Source organism: Macaca mulatta, chromosome 2, assembly GCF_049350105.2.
Source record: "Macaca mulatta isolate MMU2019108-1 chromosome 2, T2T-MMU8v2.0, whole genome shotgun sequence".
In the NCBI taxonomy this organism is placed as follows: Eukaryota; Metazoa; Chordata; class Mammalia; order Primates; family Cercopithecidae; genus Macaca; species Macaca mulatta.
Window position 1 is genome coordinate 197,748,906 of NC_133407.1, and position 25,733 is coordinate 197,774,638.

Here is a 25,733-nt window from a genome sequence, read left to right on the forward strand (position 1 = left end):
TATTGGGACTGGAAATTTACAAGTGTATGGTGAGCTTTGCCAGAGTATTTCAGAAACATCGTATCAGCTGAAGAGAGATGAGGAAGTGGAGATGGCAGCCAGGAGATCGGCCTGTCAGTGGCAGGACAGCCAGAGAACGGCTTGAATCAAAAAGAGAGGTTTTTCTTCAGTGTGTTAATGTTCTTTAAGCCAGTGCATCAATGCATCATATTTGAATGCTGAGAATAAAGAAGTTGAGAGCATGTTTGAAAACAACAGAACATTAGAAAAAAATTGTACAAAAGAGAAAAGAATGGAATCGGCTGGGCGCGAAGGCTCACGCTTGTAATCCCAGCACTTTGGGAAGCCGAGACAGGTGGATCACCTGAGGTCAGGAGTTCAAGACCAGCTAGGCCAACATGGTGAAACCCTGTCTCTAATAAAAATACAAAAATTTGCTGGGCATGGTGGCGGGCTCCTGTAATCCTGGCTACTTGGGAGACTGGGGCAGGAGAATTGCTTGAACCTGGGAGGCGGAGGTTGCAGTGAGTTGAGATCCTGCCATTGCACTCCAGCCTGGGGGATGAGAGTGAAACTCTGTCTCAAAAAAAAAAAAAAAAAAGAAGAATGGAATCAAATGATTAGCTTTGAACAAGAGAAAAACAAACAAACTAAAACAAAACAACAACGAGAAAAACATGTCTTTCTCACAGACTGAAGGAAAGGAGGTAAAGGAGCCTGCACTTACCAGTTCATAGGTTTGAGAGTGGAAAGCTGAGGAAGTTCTGGTCTCCTGGCTCCAGTTTTCTCTGTGAAATAGAAGACCTGCTGCTGCACGAAAGTAGAGTGTACAAGTCTACCTCTCTGTGGAGATACTGGAAGCTACTTGGTAAAATGAATTATTTTTGTTATTTTCTTCCTCTATCTGTCTATCTTGCTGTCATTCTCTTTTATGATATTTTTGTTGTTATCCTCCACAAGGCTATAACACCAAGATTAATGCTAGGCATGTTGTAAACGTTAACAAAACACTTTGTTGTCATTTAAGGTGGAATATCCAGAGAGTGGCCTGAATCATGCTCTTGTCACTTACTTGGCTGGGGATGGTGACTTATCCCAGCAGTGTGGTTGAGGGGATCCTGTGTTTTGACAGACTGATGTAGCTTTCTTTCTGGCATAGCTGCTATATTGACATGCCTGATGTTTTCAGGGCTTGCAAAAATGTACTAGTGAGCTTTTCTATGAAAAAAAAATTCCATAGAAAAATTTGGATTGCTAAAGCATGCAATTCCTGGATGGCTTTAATTGAGAGGGCAAACATAAAATCTAGTTAAATTTCTGCTGTGGACTGAACGTTTGTGTTTCCTCAAAATTCCTGTGTTGAAGCCCTAATCTCCAATGTGATGAAATATGCAGATGGGGCTTTGGGAAGTAATTAGATCTTGATAGGAGAGCCCTGATGAATGGGATTAGTGCCCTTATAAGAGACTCCAGAGAGAGGCTTCCTGTCTCCACCATGTGAGACAACGTGCAGACAGTACTCTGCAAGTTGGGAAGACAGCTATCAAGAATTGGACTGTCCTGCCACCCTGATCTTAGACTTCCAAAGCCTTCAGAACTGTGAAAAATAAATGTTTTTTGTTTAAGTGACCCAGTCTGTGGTATTTGTTATAGCAGCTTGAGTTGTCTAGGACAGGTATTATCCACATTTCTACCCAGTAGATAGATGCTGGGCTGGATCTAGATTGTTGTATACGTGTTGTAGAGGGTAAGAACACATACAGACAGAAGCAGGAGTCAGACTAACATGACTCACATACTGCCTGTCATGTAATAGCTCTGCGATTTGGTCTTTGTTACTCTCCCTCTTGGAGCATATTTTCTCATCCATCAGATGAAAATTGTAATACTTTATGGGACATTTGAGGTAATTGAATTAGATGTTGAAAGTCAAGCACTAAGGACAATCCATAACTACTGCTACTGGAATCAGTGTCACCACGTCTTCCTATTTTTTGTTGTTGCAATGATTTTGTTATTTCTATCACAATAAGACTCTTCATTTCCATATCATTAGTTTTGAGATGGCCTCTGCTCAAATTTTTTTTTAAAGGGAGTATATTATTTGATATAAAGTTGTTCACAGCTCTCCTTCCTCAAATATATATGAAATGTATATGTAAAATGAAAGAAAATTCCTCTCTCAATTCTTTGTCAGGTTTCTTAAATAATAACATAGGCCATTGGTTACCAAACCTGTGTCCAGATAGCAAAACATTTGGGTGCTATTTAAAAGTTATAGATTTGTGTTCCTTACAGGTCTCATTCAGAGTAAAAGATAAGTTCTTGCATCATCATCGTTAGCTTAAGTTGGTAATCACCTCTAAAGCTACCACTAACTAATCTGGGTTTGAGAAGAGTAAAGAGACTGTTGTTGTTTGTAGTTTCAAATGTGATTAAGTTGTTCTACCTTGGCAAAGCGTTGAAATTTTTAATCATTTTTCTTCATAGAGTCTTCAGCTATCCATCCTGAGTCTTTAATTCTACTTATTGACCAAGCTAACCATTCAGCATTAAATTTTTATATGTCTCACTATGTGGTCTTTTCCTTTACAGTATCTCCAACAGAACCTGATTTTATTCTAGGGCAAAAGCTCAGTGGAAGTGAATGAATAAAGGCTACCTGACTTTTTAAAAAAGTTTTATTTTTTAACAGCCTTATTGAGATATAATTCATGTAGCATATAGCTCACCATTTAAAAGTGTACAATTTGATGGCTTTTAGTATATGTAATGAAAGAGTTGTGCAACCATTATTATAGTTCATTTTAGAACATTTTCAACACCCCAAAAGAAATGCCATACCCTTTAGCCATCATCCTACCATTTCCCCAGCACTAGGCAACCACTGATCTACTTTCTGTGTCTGTAAATCTGCTGGTGTTCAATATTTCATATAAACGGTCTCATATAATATATGTTTTTGGGGTGTGATTCTTTCACTTAGCATGTGTACAAGGTTCCATGTTGTAGTGTGTATTAGTACCTCATTCCTATTAATGACCAAATAATATTTCATTCTATGAATATTCAACATTTTGTTTATTCATTTACTGATGATCATTTGGATTGTTTTCACCTTTTGACTATTATGAGTAATTCTACTGTGAACATTTGTATTGAAGTTTTTGTGTTGACGTGTGTTTTCATTTTAGTTGGGTATCTCGGCTGGGGTGGAATTGCTGTGTCTAATGATAACTCTGCCTTAGCTTTTGAGGAACTGCAGCGTTTTCAAAGGGGCTGCACCGTATTATCTTCCCACCAGTAGCACCTGAGGTTTGAAATTTTCCCATGTCTTTGCTAGCACTTACTATCCATTAGCCATCCTAGTGTGCATGAAGTGGTATCTCATTATGGTTTTGATTTGCATTTGTATTTTCCTAATGACTAATAACGTTGGATACCCTTTTTTATTACTATGTTTATTTTTATTTATTTATTTATTTATTTATTTATTTATTTATTTATTTTTTTGAGAAAGAGCCTTACTCTCCCACCCAGGCTGGAGTGCAGTGGTGTCATCATGGCTTGCTGCTGCCTTGACCTTCTGGGCTCAATCGACCCTCCTGCCACAGCCTCTTGAGTAGCTAGGACTACAGGCATGTGCCATCATGCCCAGCTGTTTTATTTTTTGTAGGGATGGGGTCTTGCTATGTTGCCCAGGGTGGTCTTGAATTCCTGGCCTCAAGCAATCTTCCTGCCTTGGCCTACAAAAATGTTGGGATTATAGATGTGAGCCACCACACCCAGCCCGTGAATATCCTTTTGTAGGCTTATTGTCCATTTGTGCATCTTGTTGGTAGAAATGTCTGTTCAGATCCTTTGCTCATTTTAAAAATTGGATTGTCTTTTTTAATTGTTAAATATTCTTTATATACTCTAGATTCATGTCCCTATCAAATATATGATTTGAAAATATTTTCTCCCAATCTGTGGACTGCCTTTTCACTTTCTTGATAGTGTCCTTTGACATACAAAAATTTTAATTTTGAAGATGTCAGATTATCAGTTTTTTCATTTGTTTCTTGTACTTTTTGTGTGATATTAAAGAACAGAAATTACAAAGATTGACGTATGTGTTCTAGTTTTAGTTCTGACATGAGTCATTTTGAGTTAGTTTTGTATATGCTTCAAAACAGGAATCCAAATTTATTCTTTTTTTTATGTGGAGATCCAGTTGTCCCAGAACTATTGGTTTTAAAGACTATTCTTTCTCTCATTCAGTGGTCTTAGTCATCCTTGTTGAAAACCAGTTGGCCAGAGACACATGAGTTTTTATCTGTTACATTGCTAGCTATATTAGAAACCATTATTTTAACATTATTGGTGTATTTTCATATGCGGCTATAGGGTTAGGAGGGAGATCTATGTAGGTCCCTTCTTGATTACTGTAAACCATTGCCATGCTCCCACACCATGGACTGGGTCAGGTGGGGCATCTTAAGATAGAAGATTGTGTTTTAGGGTATAGAGGAGAGTTCCTAAACTCAAATACATGCTGAAACCAAGGAAGTGATGAATCAGTTAAGTTGCAGTTGATAGTGATATGGCATCGAACAGGGAACTAGAGTGTGCTCCCTGTCTAAAAAGAGTCCCCCTACTGCGTCCCAAATGTTTGGGAAAATGGAGAGATAGCTAGCTACTGAAAACATACTTGAGAGCCATTCTTGGCCCACAGGATGACTGTTGCTACCTCTGGTTATAGACCAAATGGCATTCACAAGTCTCTTACATTTCTTCTCCTTCCTACTTTATCCTTTCTATGTTCTTTCTAAGCAAATAATGTCTCACTTTACAGCTGTACCCATTAGTTTTCTTCTGGTTTACTGAGAAATTACAAAATGAAAGGATAGTCATGTTCAGACCCAAACCAAACCCAAGTATCTTAGTGGGTTTGGGCTGTTATAACACAGTACCATAGACTGGGTGGCATATAAACAAAAGAATTTATTTCTTGCAGTTCTGGAGGCTGGAAGCCTGCGATCAGGGTGCCATCATGGTTGGATTCTGGTGTGGGCCTCTGCGGTGCTGCAAACTGTTGTCTTCTCACAGTGTGTTCTCACATGACCAAGCCTCTGGGTTTCCTGTAATATAGGTACTAATCCCATTCATGAGGGCTTTCCCACATGATTTAATTCCCTCTCAAAGTCCCTATCTCCAAATATTACCACATTTGGGGTTAAGATTTTAACATGAATCTGGGGGGCATACAAATTTTCAGTCCCTAATACTAGGTAAAAAGCGATCAATAATGCAAGGCACAGCAAAGATAAATGTCATTATCCTTAGATCCTAAATAATGTTTATTTTTGGTCAATTATAGATGGCATGAATTGTGTGAAATTGGATTTTTTTTTTTTTTTTTTTTTTTGAGACGGAGTCTGGCTTTGTGGCCCAGGCTGGAGTGAGCGGCGCCATCTTGGCTCACTGCAAGCTCCGCCCCCCGGGTTCCCGCCATTCTCCTGCCTCAGCCTCCCCAGGAGCCGGGACCACAGGTGCCGTCCCCGCTCCTGGCTAATTTTGTTTTTGTGTTTTTAGTAGAGTCGGGGTTTCACCGTGTTAGACAAGATGGTCTCGATCTCCTGACCTGGTGATCCGCCCGCCTCGGCCTCCCAAAGTGCTGGGCGCGCCCGGCCGAAATTGGATAACATTTCAAACTCACTTGTCATGGTAGTATTTAATATACTGTTAGCTTGCAGCGGGTCAAGTAAACTGAAAATAAATGGAGAATTTGAATAAAATGAAATTACATACTTTCAAGGATCTGTGAAACATCTACAAAGATAGATTATACACTGGAGCACTTTTTAGAACTGAGTTCCACGTGGTGGGCTCTGGAGGGAGGGTAAGAAATGAGGAGAAAGCCGGCCAGATAGAGGCATTTCAACCAGCTCAGCTCTGCCTTTATATGCTTTGCGTAGTTTTTATGTTGGAGTTCTCCATAAAATCTGTTTTGAGATAATTGAATGGTTTCTACTCCTGCAAGTAAATAGGTTGGTAAATAAGTAAATGGTTTGATTGCCCCTGTGTTGAACTACAAAGTAAGCCTCCTGACGAACTTCATTTCATTAAAACTACAAATTAATGAAAAAATCTTAAGGAAAATATAATACCCACCATACAGTTTTTCACAAATAACAATAGTATTGGAGAGAATAATCAGAGTTACAATTATAGTCTGTTTTGAAAAGAAATGAAAACTGTATCGAAAGCTACTGGTTACAGTTAGAACAATAATGAGAGGTTCTGCATCTGATCCACAGAACACAGAAAATTATTTGAGTGCCTGTTTTCCAAATTGCAATGACTATATGTAACTAATACGATTCTAGATGCACTGAAGGGGAGTTAATTTATTGCATACAATGGATTCTTAAAACATTAGGGCTTAATTCTCTTAGTGAACCCTGATTGATCAAGGCAGGTATGTCCTGTTATTAAGATGATAATTTTCAGAGTTGGCGAGGTTATGGGTAGTTGAACATCCTCATATCTGGCTGATTGGTGTATTAATGGAAACTACCTATCCAGAAAGTAGTTTGTTAATCTGTATTCAGAACCATAAGTATATTAAACCTTATGCCCTGTGCTTTATAATTTCACTTTTTATAATTGATAGCAAGAAAAGAGATTTGGACACGTATTTGTGCACAGAGACCTCATAACATTCATTTTTAAATTTTTATTACAGAAATATTGTACTCTGTGGAATAATAGAGATAAGGTTCTATATTCTTTTCACCCAGCTTTGACACTTATCAATAGTTAGCTAGTGTTGTTTCATCGCTTCCCTTGCCTCATGTACATTAGTTGTTTTGTTTTCCATAATTTAAACCAAACTGGAGGCAGTGTACAATTTTGTCATTAATACTTTTTTATGCAATTCTTTTTTTTTTTTTTTTTTTTCCTTTTTGTGGAGAACGGGGTCTCGCCATATTACCCAGGCAGGTCTCGAACTCCTGGGCTCAAGCTATCCTCCCGCCTCTGCCTCCCTGAGAGCTGGGATTACAGGCGTGAGCCACCGCACCTGGCCTATGCAATTCTTACTATCAGTAGATGTTTTTGGTAACATAGTAACTTTATCCTTAATAAAATTATCAATACTTTCTTCAGTCTGGAGTCAGATTTGCCTGATATGCTACTATTGATAATGCAATTATGTTCATTTATTTCAGTTTATTTATATTTTAAGGGCTTTTCTTATTTTTTCTTTTTTAACTTACTACATTTTCCCATTTTATGAATTATTTACATGGTTTTGAGTCAAAATATAATGAGTACAATCCTGGAAGACTACTAATCTGTGCATATTCTCATATTCAGAGTAATTTCTATTCATTCTTTGCTGTATTTTATGCTTTTGGAAATTATAAACAAGAATATTTATCACTCTCTTACATAAGAAGAATCATAGTATAAATACTGTTTATTGATGAAACATTATTAATTTCATTTAAAATTACAAGCAATGATGTATATCCATTTATCATCCCCTTTGTTACATAGAAAGTACCATAATGTAAATACTATTTTAGAAATAAAGAAACATGCTTTTATTTAAAACCCACACTTTTTTGATAATAAAATTCTTTTCTCCCATAAATACCTTAAATAACAATTTAGTAAGTGAAGCTCTAGCTCTTAGTCATATGCTACATGACATTTTGGTGAATGAGGGACTGCACATACAGAGGTGGTGCCATGGGATTATAATATTTTGACTGTACCTTTTTAATGTTTAGATACTCAGATATTCACCATTGTGTTATAGCTGCTTAGAGTACTCATTACAATAACATGTCATACAAGTTTGTAGTGTAGGAGCAATAAGCTATACCATATAGCCTAGGTGTGTAGTAGGCTATGCCATATAGGGTGGCATAAATATAATCTATAATGTGTACACCATAATGATGTCATCTAATGAAACATTTCTCAGCATATATCCCCATTGTTAAGTAATGAACAAATTACTGTATTTGATTTATTTTCTAATTTCCAGAAAGCTGGAGATTACATGACTGAGCACTGTTTCTTTAAATAATGAGATATTAGTATTCCATTGGTTCTGAATTTAGTGGCACTCTGGTATACTTTAGAGATTGTTCTTGAAAACCACACCTAAGCTAAACTAATAAGTGTTAAGAGTAGTTTCCCCAAGGTAATAGTGATAGGGAGGGGAAGTGTCTTATTACAGTCCTTCCCAGGGTACTAGCTGCCAGCAGAAGTTGAAGAAGGATGACTCCTTTGCACCCAACTGAGAGGAGGAAGAATTATCTGGAGGGGAAGAGAGAAAATCAAACAGCACAGGGCTATATGTCAGAAAGGACTACTGTCTGTCACCCACCAGACACTGTGTGCTTCCCTCATAATGCTGGGTAAGAACAATGCCATAGGAAATTCCAGCTCTGTACTTTATGACAAGATTTTCCTTGATACAAGCAAAGTCCCCAAACTTCAATCTTTATAAGCCTTTGCATTATAATTTCTTATACATTCTGCCTGATACAAAGTAATTAAATGACATCGTATGGCGAGGAAGGATGTTTCCTTGCTCCAAAGTGGTGATATTCCAAATATTTAACAACTGTTTTGTCCTGAGGATATCCTTTCAGATGGGATGGGATTGATATCTGCCATATGGGCTAGTACTGACTTTATATTAGCCTTTGTATATTAGCCTTGCCTGTTGCATTTGCCAGGCATCTTACCTCACTGCTTGTCTGGGTGTGGCAGGGATTGGCCCAAGTGCGAACCAAACTCTTTAGCACATTGGAATCTTCCTGAAAAATGGAAGACCCTACATACTAAGTTGGAACCATTTCAGTCATGTATAAGGAAAATTTATATTAAACTTAAAAACGCTGCAGAAATGAAGTGGCTAAGTGCTGATGAAGAGTGGTACTCCACTGTGAATCAAAGAGTTTGGGAATATTTGAAGGAAGCTGACATTTGAGAATTTTATGTGAGGATTAGTACATTTGAAAAGGAAAGGTTGTTGGGTATGAGATAAACACAGAGTTTGTGTGCCTGATACAGTGACCTTAGTTAATGTTTGATCACCTTTGCCGAATGTGTGTTTGCAGTTCATATTAAACTGTGCATCACACTGTTTCTTTTCCGTATCTCGATTTAAATTTTGTCAGCTTGTTTTGAGTCTGTGGACAAATAGAATCTTATGCCTCATCACATATGATGAATTTAAGCCTGTTAATAATAAAATACCTATTAAAATGTTTGGTTTAGAAATATATCAGATTTTCCACCATGGCACATATACTTATGTAACAAACTTGCATGTTTTGCACATGTATCCCAGTACTTAAGTAAAATATAAAATAAGAAAGAAAAATACAGAAGGCCAAAAAAATTAATTATTGTTAATTAGCTATATAAGACCTTCTTTAGTAAGAGAGGTTCAAATACTATGTTTGTATGTATTTTTATTTTAAAAGAGTAATTAGTACATATTAATTGCCAAGTGATTCCTAGAAATATTTTACTTTAATTTATAATTGAAATCTACCTTTATTCCAGACTTAAGACTGCAAATTAAAATATGTTGAACTCCAAGAATGCTACTTAGTCACTATCTCAACAAAAACATTAATATGCCGCTCCAAAAGTTTCTATCAAGAGAAACTAGACAGGCATAAGAGTACCAGAATCCTTTCTATATTCTTGGAGTTCCTAAATGTTGCTCCAAGACTATACAGCTGATCTGTGAACGCTGTGGGGGCTAGGCGTGCCTACTCCTCACATACTCAAAATCTGAGTATAAATTTTGACTCCCCAAAAACTTAGCTACTCATATCCTGCTGTTGACGAGAAGCCTTACTAATAATTAGGATGTATTTTGTATATTATGTATCTTATATACTGTGTTTTTACAACTAAGTAAGCTAGAGGAAAGAAAATGTTACTAAGAAAAATCATGACAAAATATATTTACTATTCATTAATGAAAGTGGATCATCATAAAGGTCTTTATATTTGTTTACATTTATCTCAATTGTAAATAGCGCCTGTATGGTCTTTATTTGTGTACCTAAATTTTAATAAATTTTAACATTTTATTGTTAAAACAGAACTGTATCAGGTTTTCTGTACTCAATAAACATCAAATGTTTTAGCAGATGTTGTAATAAAATAATTTATGAATGTAGGGAACATGTTCTTAAAATTTCACCAAAACTGAAAAAATAAGCACACCTTGTTTTGGGGGTACCTAACTTTGAGCCTAGTAATATCTAGATTATGGTAGATAATGGAGAGTAGACAGGAATATGAGTTAATATTGTTAACATTTAAAAGGTTTAATATCACTTTTCTGTGGGAAAAATAAACCTTTAATTTTTTATTCATTTTGTTATCAGTTGCTTATACTTTTTAACCAAGTTATGTTTTGTTGTGAATATTATAGAAAATATTATCTATAGACACTAATAATAGTATATTCAATAATGGTTTTAATGCATGTTGTCTTTTCATGTTCTCATTATCATTTCTGTTCCCTCACATTAATACATTTAAATTCCTTGATCTCTGAAATTGCGTCTTTAATCTGATTCTCCCTGGTCACCCTTCCTGGGCTTTATAACCCCAGTCAATCCTAAATCTTAAATCCTATATATCATGTGATTAACACTTACCTCAAAGGATTACTTAAGACATTTTTGATTTCAGAAGTCCCTTACCTGTTGATATATTATATTATTTGATAGCCTTTTAGTTTAACTTCATCTAGAAAATTACTCACAAAAGTGTTAAGTGGATTTAACCAGGGCAGTTGTTTCTAAACTGTAGTCCCTAGGCCACTGGCATCAACATCACTTGTGACCTTTTTAGAAATGCAAATTATTAGGCCTCACCAAAGATCTCTATAAAAAACTCTAGGACTGGGACCCAGCAATCTGTATTTTAACAAATCCATGTGATTCTCATGTGAGGTATAGTTTGAGAACCCACTGACCTAGATAGAGACCATTCTAGTTCTATGTGTAGTTCTATGCTTGGTAGAGAAGCAAATAATTGTCACACATGATGAAGTCATGTTTGTTTCTATCCTCAGGTCTGCATAGCAATGCAAACTCTTTGCATTACATAATTAATTCTCTCTCGTGTACTCAGCATAAGTCGTGTAGGATTAAATGAAAAATGTTTGAGTGACCTGATTTGTTTTATAAATGTCTTTAGATAGGCTCTGATATGGCTTGGTACAATTTATTATTGTTATTAATATTATTACTTTATTTTCAATTATATTCTGTAGTAGAGTCACATGACTTATTTCACAAGACATGCATTTCCCTAAAATGTGTCTACCAGCTTATATTATTTTGCCTTCTGTGTTTTTCTAAATCCAATTTTACTTAAAATCAATTTTCAGAATTTTTATACCAATAATTTGAAGTTGAATTTTATGTATTTATTTTTAACTGTGCTTCCGTGATTGGTTCCTAATATCACACCTGGATACATCTTAATGATAGTTCCTTCTTTCTTAGCTAAGTGTTTAATGTTAAGTTTATAAGCACGGATCCAAATCCAGTGATTTTCCTGATTATTCTGTTTCTGGATATTGACATATGTGTATTCTGTGGAGTTAAGCTGTTTTTATTGGGTATTTTGAGAAACTCATATTAGGCAGGAACTGGTTTTGCTGGAAAAATTCCTTTGTGTGATGTAGTATGGTAGAAGTGGATATTTTGGTTGGTGCCCATGTTTTTAATGGAAAGAAGAAACAAACACTAATAAAGGAATGAGAGAGAAGAATTTAGGGCTTTGCAATGACTAAAGAAAGAGTCAAGGAGATGGAAAATCTGATGGTAGGGTAGCTGAAGAGGGATTTATTTGGAGAGAAAAATGAGTAATGGAAAAATCTTAAGTAATTTCATACGTATATACTTGCAAACCTTCTTTCTCTCCCATACGAAATCTTTAGAATGCTCTACATAGCTTATGATGGCTAACGTACTGGGTTTTTTTTGGGTGGGGGTAAATATGTGAAGTTGTTCTCAGTCTTGCTTTAAAGATTTGTGGTTGGCAGAAAAGAGTACCTGCAGTGAAAGCCAACACCTGAATTCCCATGAGGAGAAGGGCATTACTAAAATGAAACTCTTGAAGATGCAAAGAAAACATGTTTTTCACAGTGTATAATTACAAATAATCAGCATATGCTTTTGGAGATTTTGTATCATTACACTATTATAAAAGAAAAATATGACACAGTAAAAGATTTTTTTTTTTACCAAATATTAATACTTTGCTTATTTAAATAGTCTTAAAATAATAGTTGATATCAAGCTAAAGAATTAGTTCATCAATTTTCAAAAACTGATATTGGAAGCCATTTTCACAGTGGGGAAACAGCTCTTACAAATAAATCTGCATATCTAAATTTCACCTATCATTGAATTTTCACTTTCAAAGTATCTGAATCTTTTAATAAATTTTTAGTGGATATACCATTGTACTTCTCATTTATATTGGTCTGTTATAGCCCAATTTAACCTTTTCTCTATGAGATAGGACTAATTTGGAATGCTAAATTTGGTTTGGCATTGAACAGGGCCTGCATTAAGCATGCAATACATATTTGATGAATGAATGAATGAACTAATGAACTGTACCCTGTATTTTCAGATCTACCTAACCGGGAAAAGATCTGCTGTTTGTCTTAAGTTATTAGCTAAAAAGAAATGCAGTAATCATATAGTGTTCTATTACCTAGATTTTTATATTCCAAACGTTTGTTATTTTTTTCCTCTAATTATGGACTAAACTCTTTGTTTTGGTAATGAAATGTCACAGCGTATTTAGGTGCGATGTATTTGAGGTTTTTAGGTGAAGAGGAGTATAACAGCACCAAACTTGTAGAGCTGCCCTTGGAGACAAACTGCTGTTACACATTTTCAGACTGTCTTCATGATGGGGAATAGGTAACTGTTTAGAAGAACCTTTATTTAAATCTTATTTCTTACTCCTGTTTTACCCCCATTGTTCAGACTGGCTGAGAGAGAAGAGTGAAAATGTTGGTGTGTAATGGAAGGAAACATGGCATAAGATGAGTTTCCTGATTATTCCTTTATTATGTCCTTAGTTGAGAATGTAGTCTCTTAGCAACAGAGTATATGCCACAAGGCTGCTTGATTTTTTTAATACCATGAAATATTTTAGCATAAACAAATAGCAAATTATGTAATAAACATCTATGTGTATACAACTCGCTTTAACAAGAATATTGCAGATATTGAAGCTTCATGTGTTCCCTTTCTTCTACCCACAGGGAATCACCATAGAATTTGATATTTCATATTCCTATTTCTGATTTAATATTTTTACTACATACATATATATCAGTAAGTTTCATATAATGTTTTGATAGTTCTTGATCTTGATATAAATGCTATTCTTCTGTACCCTTTTAAAATTAACTTTTGTATGTGGGATTTTGCATATGTTGGTACTCTAATCCATTCATTTTATACCATTGTATAGCATCCAGTTGTTTAATTATATTGCAAAGTTTTACCCATATTGTGGCTGTTGAAATTTTGATAGCTTCCAGTGTTTTGGCTATGGCAAAGGATTCTTCAGTGAATAATTTTGAATGCCTTCTTGTGTACGTTTATGAGAATTCCTCTAAGCTATTTCCTAGGAACAGAATTGTTGGGCTGTGGGGTTAAGATGTCTTTAACTTTGCATCACATATGATGTCAAGTTGTTTTTACCAATGATACTACCTTCAGCAGCGATGTTTTATATGGTTGCTGACTAGATGATATTTTTAGACTTTTAATTTTTTCCAATGCCCTGAGTGTGAAATGGTATCTTATTGTTGTTTTAATTTGTGATTGCTTGATTAAACAGTGAGCTTGAGTATCATTACATATGTTTATTGGCCATTCAAGTGTCCTCTCCTGAATAAATTTTTTGTCAATCTTTCTCTTGGTTTGTTTTCTTTGTCTCATTGACTTACAATGTTCTTCATGTATTGTGGATGCTCTCTGTCTTTTGGTATATTCATTACAAATGTATTCTCCCAGTTTATAGCTTGTCTTGTCATTCTGTCGATTCATCTATTTATGATGATAAGTTTACAGTTTTAATGGTCAGAATTACCAGTCTTAAAGTTTTATAGTTTTAAAAAATATTTCATTTAAAAAACCTTTTATATTCCAATATTGTAAATGCATTTCTCTGTGTTTTCTTCTAAGCATTTTATGGTTCTGCCTATCATGTATAAATATTAATCTATGTTCAAATGATTTGGGGACATACTAGTTGGTGGAGATCTGTTTTATTTTATTTTCATAAGGATAATCAGTTGTTCCAGCACGACTTATTTAATAGTGTGTCCTTGACTCACTGGTTTTTAACGCCTCCCTTATGATATGTTAATTTCTGTGTGTGTGGGTCTGCTCTTGTTTGTTTTACTTTCTTCCACATCCTGCATTCCACCTTTTCTTTACTTCCTACACTTTATATAACATTCTGTCTTTCTTGCTTAAGGCATTTCTTTAGATTTTATGTCAACTCTGTCACACTCTTATGAAATTCAGTAAATGTTATATGATTTTAATGGTTCTTCATTGTTTTTCTACCATGACATCTACATTTCTGTTTGTTCATAATGTGTCTTTTTGTTGATGGTGTTTTCTAAAAAAAGGATCCATCGTTTTTCTTTTGCATTCTGTTTATTGACAGAAGCATTAGAGTTGAAACCACAACTGAAAATGTTATAGTCTTAATTTAATTATAAAATGCAAAAGCAGACTTCAAAATGCATATTTTATAAGTAAATTAAGAATAACCTGCCTTTTCTAAACCAGTAGTATTTTGATTAAAACTTTAGAAAACAATTTTTTAGACAATTTGATTTTTTGTGCAAGTAAAACAGTATTTTGTTTTTCTTGAAATTCATTAATTATTAGTCCTATCATGCTGTTGTTAACTGATCTTCTTTATTTTTTTAGATGGTTGGAATCCATTTTCATACCCATATAAAAAACTGGATTATGGAAAATGGAAGCTGTATATTCCACCAAAGCAGAATAAATCTGCACTCGTGCCTCATGGATCCAAGTTAAAGGTAGTTTCCTCCCTCCTGTTTTTTCCTGAACTTAGCATGTTCTTTTTATCTTGTTTGCCAAGTTTGATTTAAACTATTAGAATGTGTAACTGATGAAGGATAAGTGTGGGAGAAACAGTCTAAATGTACAAATGGAGGAAAATTTAGGAGAGGGTCTTGCTGAGTTGAATTGGGTTAGATTAGAATTGTTTGACTGGTAGGGAACAAAACTTAGTTGTATTATTATCACAAGTTTAGAAACTTTATATAAGAAATGATATATTAAAAGTGATTTTGAGTAATTGTAAAACTTTAGCTTGGGAAACAGAAAGTTTAATGGAAAAATGAAACCTGTCTTCAAATCAGCCAAAGTAGAGAGGATTTTTATCTGTAAAGAAGTCGGATGAAATTGATGTGGGAGGGGATGCTGTGTTGGACGCTCATGCATTTTGGAGACTGCTTCTTCTGGTTCTTCCTCTTTCTGACCTCTGACATGGTGGTGCTGCGGTCTTGTTTATCATATTCTTCTGTGATAATGCCACCTGAATTAGCCCAGGGGTCTCTCTGTTGGAGGCAGGCTGAGTGTCCTCCACACTCCCTCTGCCTTGGTTGACCATGTGGTTTTGTATTCAAGGTCTGCAGAGCAATTAGAGTCGGCGCTCTTGTCTCATCAAGGGATGTCTGAGGGATGGGCTCCAAAGTCTGGATTACAGATTTAAGGCATTTGTTTACAAGAGAAGCGATCTAAATCTTTCCACATTTGCTTGATTTTACTCCATGGTCATATAATTATATAATATTTCCTTGTCCCTTGTTTCTTTCTTCCTCGGACATTTACCATGATAAACCCTATGATTGAGTTGTTATTTTTATTGGCATTTGTTATTTAACAGTATTAACTCAGAGTTACTTAAATATATTAAATCAAAATGCACAGTATGTTTATTTTGTAGGTTGTTAAAAATATTTTATAAATAATGAAATTATAAGTGTATATAAAATTTAGTAAGATATTGCCACACATAATAATAGTAAGCAGAGAAGAATATTGTTTGGAATAAGAAGACGTTTAACAAGAGATGGCAGTCAAGGTTCTTCTTAATCTGTAGTGAAAAAGAGAAAAATACCGATAGTCTGTGGTAAGAGGAATTAAAATTTAATATAAATAATCCCCTTCCCATGTCAGTATAAGCTCCATGAAAGCATGGTCTTTGCTGTGTGTTGTTTTTTTTTCTCCTGTATACTCTCAGTTCTTTGAACAGTGCGTGGCAGAGTAGACACTCGAAAAAAAAAATGTATTGAGTGTTAAAGCCATTTTGAGACCCAGTCTTCGAAGGAGTAAATCAAACAATTTGATTCTTCGATAGTTTGTAAGGGCTAATTTTACAGAAACTGTGGCAAGGCAACTATTATTGTTTTCATTGCTGCTTTAGGTCTTAATGGCTGTTTTATTTTTAACCTTTATTTTAGGTTCGGAACTTTTTTTTAAGAACTGAACTTACTACTTTTTAAAAAGTGTTGCGGAAATTTTTTCTGCCATTTTCTTTTTTATTTTTTTTGAGATAATTAGCAGATTAACTTTACTGAGTTTTTACTTATTACAATCAATTAACTAAAGGCACCAATCTAAATCACAAACAGCTGCTTGGCACCAGCTGCAGCTGTGAAATCCCTGAACTCCTTGATTCTGTGACCCTCAGATGTTTTAGCTGAAGCACAGGAAAGTTCCCAATCATGGTGGAGCTTTGGTTGCAGGCCATCACCTCATAAGGTTGATTTTTAGCTGCCGAGTTCTATTTATTCATAGTTTCACTAGTTCAACAAATATGTATTGGGTATCTTCTATGTACCTGTTACTGTAATATGCACAGGGAATCCGAATTATAAAAATTACTTCCTGTAAGGAAATAATCTAATACATTAGTTATTTTTAATGTTTATCTGCTCCAATAAGCCTAAGAGCTCAGACACAGTCCACTCAGTAGAAGTGGCTTCCTGTGGAAGTAACTGCCAAGCTAAGGAGCTAGGTCTGTGGAAGAGGCACGATGGGCTGTTTCAAGTTTTTAAATTGGAAAAACAGATTTTCCTCCTTTGGGTGGAGAATCACTATAATAAACATAACTAAATAGACATAAAGTTCCTTTCCCTCTCAAACAGGGATCTGTATGATTATATTGTTAAACACTCATTACCTCATTACTAGACCCAGCATCATCTATTAAAAGATAAGAATAAACAGCTCACTGGTTTTCTTGCTTTGTTAGCCAAAGTAGGAGGCATGAAAAATACCAACATAAGCACCTACCACTTATTGAATGTTTCCCATTGATAGCTAACTAATTTACATATATTTTGTCATTGACTCATTGCAAGAACTTGATACAGTAAGTACTATTATTACTGGCTCACCCTACGTTTGGCTTTGCCTGAACAGTACCAGTGTATACCTGTTATCTCAATTATTATAATTTTTGATTACTATAGCTTTATTTTTATTTTTTATTTTTATTTGACTTTAAGTTTGGGACACACACCAAAGAACGTGCAGGTTTGTTACATAGGTATACATGTGCCATGGTGGTTTGCTGCACCTATTGACCCGTTCTCTGAGTTCCCTCCCCTCACCCCCACCCCACAATAGGCCTTGGTGTGTGTTGTTCTCCTCCCTGTGTCCATGTGTTCTCATTGTTCAGCTCCCACTTATGAGTGAGAACATGCAGTGTTTGGTTTTCTGTTCCTGTGTTAGTTTGCTGAAAATGAAGGTTTCCATCTTCATCTATGTCCCTGCAAAAGATATGATCTCATTTCTTTTTATGGCTACATAGTATTCTGTGGTGTATATGTACCACATTTTCTTTATCCAGTCTATCATTGATGGACATTAGGGTTGGTGCCATGTCTTTGCTATTGTAAACAGTGCTGCAGTAAACATATGTGGGCATGTGTCTTTATAGTAGAATGATTTCCCTGATGAATATCAATGTGAAATTCCTCAATAAAATACAGGAAAACCAAATCTAGCAGCACATCAAAAAAGCTTATCCATCATGGTCAAGTTAGCTTCATCCCTGGGATGCAAGGCTGGGTCAACATATGCAAATCAATTAATGTAATCCATCATGGAAACAACCAAAGACAAAAACCACATGATGATCTCAGTACATGCAGAAAAGACTTTGATAAAATTCAACATCCATTCATGTTAAAAACTCCCAATAAAATAGGCATTGATAAAACATACCTAAAAATAATAAGAGTGATTTGTGACAAACCCACAACCAATATCGTATTGAGTGGGCAAAAGCTGGAAGCATTACCTTTGAAAACTGATACAAGACAAGTATTCCCTGTCTCACCACTCCTGTTCAACATAGCATATAACTTCTGGCCAGGGCAATCAGGCAAGAGAAAGAAATAAAGGGTATTCAAAAAGGAGGAGAGGAAGTCAAATTGTCCCTGTTTGCAGACGACATGATTCTATATTTACAAAACCCCATCCTCTCAACCCCAAAACTCCTTTAGCTGATAAGCAACTTCAGTAGAGTCTCAGGATACAAAGTCAGTGTGCGAAAATCACAAGCATTCCTTTACACCAACAATGGACAAGCAGAGAGCCGAATCATGAATGAACTCCCATTCACAATTGCTCCAAAGAGAATAAAATACCTAGAAATACAGCTAATGGGATGCGAAGGACCTCTTCAATGGGAGCAACAGACCACTGCTCAAGGAGAGAAAATTTTAATAATCATTGTAAGAAATGGGTAGCATTCTGTCTCTAGTTCAGAAAAATACTAAATTTTAATTTTCAAATAACAATCAGGAGGTACAAATTTTAGTAACTGACATCTGTCATCTCTAAACCTATTTTTCAAAATCTAAATAGCATAAGTACTTTTGGTCTTTTGTCATTTTTTTTTTTTTTTTTTTTTTGAGACAGAGTCTCGCTCTGTGGCCCAGGCTGGAGTGAGTGGCGCCATCTTGGCTCACTGCAAGCTCCGCCTCCCGTGTTCCCGCCATTCTCCTGCCTCAGCCTGGGGAGGAGCTGGGACCACAGGCGCCGCCACCACGCCCGGCTAGTTTTTTGTATTTTTAGTAGAGATGGGGTTTCACCGTGTTAGCCAGGATGGTCTCGATCTCCTGACCTCGTGATCTGCCTGCCTCGGCCTCCCAAAGTGCTGAGATTACAGGCGTGAGCCACCGTGCCCGGCCTTTTGTCACATTTTTATTCTACTATTGAGCTTTCTGTAAAGGAGCTGGAACAGCTTTCATTTTATTATTGTAGATCATATTTTTCATGGATTTAACTGTGCTTTTTAGGCAATTAAAATCATAAGGCCAAAATAAACACATAATTTAGAGTTTTTCCTTAAAATTATTTTCTTGATAAGTTGTGTATTTGAATAGATCATTTATGTATCAAATTGGTATGTTTGTGGCAGTGGAGTTATATCTCCCTCTTTTGGAAAGCCAAGGAATGGCGTTTTGATTGAGTTTAAATTGTTCTTTTCATATTTTCAGTTTATATAATTTCCTGAACATACAGATTTAAAAATAATATTTTTCGAAATTTTTTACATTAATAAAAAGTTAAACTTTCATGTATATATGCACATGTATATTTCTTTAGATGTGTAGAAAACGATAGGACTTTTGACATGTGTTTCAACCCAGGAAAACTTTTTATTTTGATATTTGAAATGCCTTTATTTTTACTTGAAGAGAGTCAGTTTTACTTTTTCTGTAATTATGCAACATGATTCATAATGTCTGTTTGAAAAATAGGACCTAATTTTAAAAAAATGGAAAGAAAAGTAGCCCTTCTTATAATTATTAATGGCCTAGCCCTCTAGGCTACCATCCACTCTTGATAGATTTTATGGGCATTCTTCCTAATCTGTTTTTAGGCATTTATAAACTGTCCTTGCCCTTGTCCTCTGCCTCCCTGTATTTATATGCTTTTTATTATCATAAAAATGTGGTTTATACTGTGCCTATTAGTCTTCAGTTTGCTGCACCCCTCCCAATATATCATGAAAATCTCAAAAGGTACATTATTATGTGAGTTACTTGGGTCAAGTCCATACACATTATTAATAGAGTGATGTCTACAAGGTATAAATTAATATTTATTCTGGCTAAGCATTCTACTTTGATATGAATGACTATTATAAAAAGAAATAAAATTTATTAATATACTTATTCTAGATCACTCAAGTCTGTTTCTTATAAAGCTAACATAATTTTATAACAATTGTATGCTTTCTTGAGGTATTAAAATCAGGGCTCCACCTTCATTACCACTGCTTAGAAGAACAAAATGTTCATTTTCTACCCTCCCTGCTTCCTGCATTTGGGCCACAGAAGTGCTCTGAATTTACCCTGTAAATTGTTCAACAATGTTGAGTATTTTGCTGGATATAGTTTTTGTTTTTATTGTGTACTCCTTGGTAACTTTGCCTACAGATTATAAAGGAGAAGTGCCTCAGATTTAAAATTTAAAAATTAGCCATTGACATATCCCAAGAAGACCACTTGCATGTAATGTGGGAAGAAAATGTTTACAAGAGCCAACAGTAGGTTATTTTACTTTAACAAGTCTCATGTCTAACATCAATCTAGTAATTTTCATTTGTTTAATTTTCATAAATTACTTAACTCATTTAATCAGCGTTTCTAAGAGTTTAAAAACACTACCTCAACCTACAGAAATTAAATGGATGTGTAGTATAATAATATATGTGAATATATACATGCGTATATATAAATATGTTACTATTATGAAACACTGTTGCAAACTTCCTTTGAATTAAAAAATTCTCTCAGAATAGGCATTATTTCATATACAAATTAGAATGTAATGAAATAATATAAGCTGAAGAATATACAGGTGATGGCTTTTGTTTGTTGTCTTTGTAAATAACAATGCCGTTGACATTTGCATATTTATATTAAACAGGGTTTACTCTATCATTATGCTAAATATAGTTAGTTTGTGATTGCCAATTAATTCTATGTCATTGACTTAAGAAGTCACATTTACAGTCATGTTGAGAGGTTTGAAGTGATAATAATAATGAAATAATAATCTGTAATGTTTTGCACTGGTAATTACAGTGGCTGATTTTTGCAAATATCTGTTCATGTGAATAGAACTATAAGCAATCTCATGAACACATTGTTCTCAGCTGAGTAGGAGCTCTTTCCACTTGATCTTGAGACATGAACTCATTTTAAAATTAATAATGAGTTATTATATAAAAATAATTTTAACATCTGAAGAAATTTTGTTGGTTTTCTTTTTCTTTTCAAAATGTTGAGGCATTTTAGGCCCAGATGCTCTCAGGTTTGGACATACCTGTACTATTTGTCTTTGTAGTGCTGGCAGTTTTTGTTTTTGTTTTTGTTTTTTTTGGACACATTCAAGTTTTCTGTTTTTGCCATTTAATTTTCCAGGCTCTGCCATTTCCTTACCATTCTTTATGGCTTCAGTCCAGATTTTGCCTCCAGCTTTTGCTCATGTGTACCTTATTCCAGTTCTTTTCTAAATCTTACTTTGATTCCAAACTTTCTGATATTCCAGATGTGTTGTGTTCTTCTGAAATGATGTCCTAGGTTAAGTCAAATTATGTTCTTATTTTTCATAAAAAGAGTACTGCTTCTCATCTTAGTTGAAATACAGATCCCCCCTCCTCTTTATCCTCTCTGCCCCGAGCGATCCTAGGTATTGCCAACTTCTGTTTCTTTTTGCATGATAACTGTAATAAACTCTGTTTATAAAAAATAAATTTTAAAATTTGAATTTTGAAACCAAAAGCACAGAGAAATTTTTTTTCCATGCACAGCCCCCTTTTATGATTATTTCTCATGAAAAAGCTGATTCAGAATGTGCACATAATTATGTGTAGGAAGGTACAAATAGAAATTATTAGTGTCATGAACTAATTAGTGGTGACATTGAAATGGGAAAGGTTCCCTTGTCCCCCTCACAGGGTGTGCGATGGGGGTGTGGCTCCCTACTTCAGTGCCCCGCTGCTCAAACCCCTGCAGGAACTCACAGAGGGGCAGGCTGTGGGGCTCCAACCCCACGGCAGTGGCTAGGGGTGGACCTTTACAGCTCATGGAGCCCCAGTGGGCGTGTGCTACCATGTGTTTTTAGTTTGCTGTCTATAGGCAGCTTGTGTTAACCAGCTCAGTTAGACCCTCTAGCTTGTCACAAGGACAGAGGGTTTTCTGTGTCCCATGTGTACTGGAAGAATTGGATCATATCTGGACTTGGAGGATGAGTGCAAGGTTTTATAGAGTGGAAGTAGCTCTCCGCTGCTGGGGGAGCTAGTAGGGAGATGGTTTTCCCCTGGAGTTGGGCCCCTCAGTGGCTCTGGCTGTCCTCAGATTGCCCCGGCCAAACTCCGCCTTGTCCCTCAGTGTAGGGCCTGTGGGCGTGCTGGTGTCTGTTAGGGTGCTCTGCGGCTGGCATTCCCCTCCACATCCTCCTGGGTTCCAGCTGCTTATGCTAATGTGGTCCTCTCGACGGCTGGCCACCTGTGTGTCTGCCCGTCGGGGTCCTGGGTTTTTATATGCCCGTGATGGTTCATGGCGGGCCAGGGTGGTATTGGAAAATGCAACATTTGGGCTGGAAGGCAGGAGTGCTCATCCTCACCTAGGTCCATGGGGGTCGAGCCCTAGCCAGGGACCCACCTTTCTCTACCCAGCACTTCCTTTCCCTCGTCTGTATTATTTAAAGGGACCATACTTTTCCCTTCCTCGCACTCCCTTATCAGCTCGATAGTTATCTTTGAGTTTTCCACTCTTTGTGACTATGTAGATAATGGGATTTTATTAGATTCAGCGTCACTCTGCATTCTCAGGCATAAACGATTGATCCCTGTATGATCTACCTCATGTACTTGCTGCTTCCTTCCATTTCTTATATGAGTTCATTTACCATATTGAAATCTAGCGGCAAGGGAGTGAGAGAAGTGTGGTTTTAAGCTTTCCATACTCTCTAATACAAGGAAAGAATGCAGAAAGGCAGTCTGACTGACTAAAGAGCCAGTATCCGCTACAATTTTAAAATAAAAATTATGTATTGAGAAGAAAAATATCAAGTTTTAATAATGGCATTTAAAGAAACATTGATAACTTTTTTTTTTTTTTTTTACGAAACTGTTAATGTTTGGCAAAATGATTGATGTGATGCATAGTATAGAAATTGTGAAATTTTTTAAAAAAATGTTGATGGGTTAGAGCAACAGGGCAAGATGAGAAGCTTGAGTAAATTTACCAGGCTCTTTTCTGATGGCATTCTCAAGTATAGTGGAAACTTTCTCATAAGTAAATGATGTGAGTTTAAGGACAATCATAAGGATGCTCAGGACCACAAATGGATAAATTCTGAGCCAGCATGGAAGCCTTCAGTGATTTAAATGTGATTAACTTAAATTGATAAAGATATTTACATTTTATTTTTTGAGAATAATAAATTGGTAGGAAGGGCCGGTTGCGGTGGCTCACACCTGTAATCCCAGCACTTTGAGAAGCTGAGGCAGGTGGATCACCTGAGGTGGGGAGTTCGAGATCAGCCTAACCAATATAGAGAAACCCTGTCTCTATAAAAATACAAAAATTAGCCAGGTGTGGTGGGGCATGCCCGTAATCCTAGCTACTCAGAAGGCTGAGGCAGGAGAATCACGTGAACTTGGGAGGTGGAGGTTGTGGTGAACTGAGATCGCGCCATTGCACTTCAGCCTGGGCAATAAGTGAAACTTCGTCTAAAAAATAAATCAATAAAATTAATAAAATAAGTAAATTAGTAGGAAGATTAGGCAATGAAGGATTAAATATAGTTGTAAATTTTTGTTAAAACATAAGAAATACATTTAAAATGCAAAGCAGAGATTGAGACAAATTGTATTGCAAAATATTTATGATTTGCAAAAGTATTATTCCCAGGGTTTTAGGAAATATATTCCCTGTAACCTGATGTTTTCAAACCTCTATGATAATCTATTATTTTTTTAAAATACAGATCTATCATTTGATTACTGGAACACTGGTACTTGTAGCTACTGTCTTTTACCTTCTCAGGTCTAGCTTTTATCTCCTAAAGCCCTGGACTGCAGATCCGAGAATCTGAATCAAGAGCGACTGGTAGGATGGTGGCAGTGGTTAGAAATCAGGCTCAGGCATCTTTCAGGTATTCCCCAGGAGTTACTACTGCTTTTCAGGGTTGAAAACTGCTGTCAAAGATACATGTAAAAGCCTAATATTTTCTTACTGAATTAAGGGGGAAGATGTTTGTATTCCAGGCATGTCAGAGTATACAAATCAATCTTAACAAGTGTTTCATGCCACAGGTGGTTATGGGATACATTTCAGAAAAATAATTATAAAAAGCATTCGTTTTCTCTATTTTATTTAATGCTTGTACAAATGAATTACCATTATCTAAAAAATTATACTGTCCATAAAGTTCTGTTTCCTAATTGATCCCTTAATGTAAACATTGATTCCATGGATACTTTAAATGTATTAGCAAACTTATTTTTCTTGTATCTGTGTACTGTGAAATATGTTGTATTTTATCAACTTTTTTTCTTTCTTCAATGTGTGCATAGTATATTTTAAATATGATTATAAAGTCTGGAAAATTGAGCACTTTCTCACATTTTTCTTTAGGAATACTTTTTTTTTTTTTTTAAGTGTTTCATGCTTTTTTCTTCTAAATTATGTAAGCATCCAATTTTTTTTCAAGACAGCTTTTGTTTAATATGTGATCTTTTATTGCCATGCCAGAAAAAGGAAGAAAATTACAGTTCGTGACTGTTTAGTTGGGCATTATTTTTGGTTATATTTAATAAAAGTATTTGCACCTTGGCCAAGTATGCCTCCAAACAATAATGAATAAAGGTATGCCTACAGGAAATATGATAAAGTGCATACTATACAATCTCATTCATGATTTAAACATTTACATTTAAGCTGGGTGCTTTTATTGAATACCACAGTTAAGTTTATGTTAAATGTCAAAATTAATGTTTAACTTTCTTTAAAGTGTGTGGTTTCGTGTGTGTGTGTGTTTTACACTTCAGTTTGTTCATCTTTATCCATCCTAATATGTCAGTAGCATTACATTTCCCCACATAACTAATACTCAAATTGAAAATTGTATCTTCTCATGAACATACAATTTTTTTAAAACAGTCAGCCATAGGTCACTGCGTCTCATCTTATGAACATTCCCCATGCCTCACTCTTTGGTCAGGTGAGTAATTCCCAGGCCTGTGCTTTATTGACTGAAGTATGTTCACTAGTTTATTCAGTAGTTCTCTCTACTTTTCCAGAGAGGCTATCACACTTAGAGATCAAGTTCAAGTTTGCTGCCTTGTGCCTTTGCTTTATCTACACAAGACAGGGGCATTTATGTTTAAAGATTTAGATATACCTGAAGAAGGAAGGATGAAAGTAAAAAGGTTTATTGTGTAGAACCCTATTATTTACCACTGTTTCTTCTCATTATCACTGTTTCCACCTCTAGTGCCTGAGTCCTTTATCTAAAGGTCACTCCAATTCTTGACCATCTTTTATAACTTACTGGAATGCTGTTAAAAAAAATCAGTTG

General features: G+C 35.5%; 1 protein-coding gene across 4 annotated transcripts in view; it reads left to right on the plus strand.

Annotated features, from left to right (window-relative positions):
* Positions 1-25,733, plus strand: part of GBE1 (1,4-alpha-glucan branching enzyme 1) — a 263,149-nt gene that overhangs the window by 71,149 nt on the left and 166,267 nt on the right. For all 4 annotated transcript variants that reach the window (NM_001266287.1, XM_077991016.1, XM_077991015.1 and 1 more), the window contains 1 exon segment: positions 15,018-15,133. In NM_001266287.1, coding sequence (NP_001253216.1) covers positions 15,018-15,133 — 116 coding nt within the window.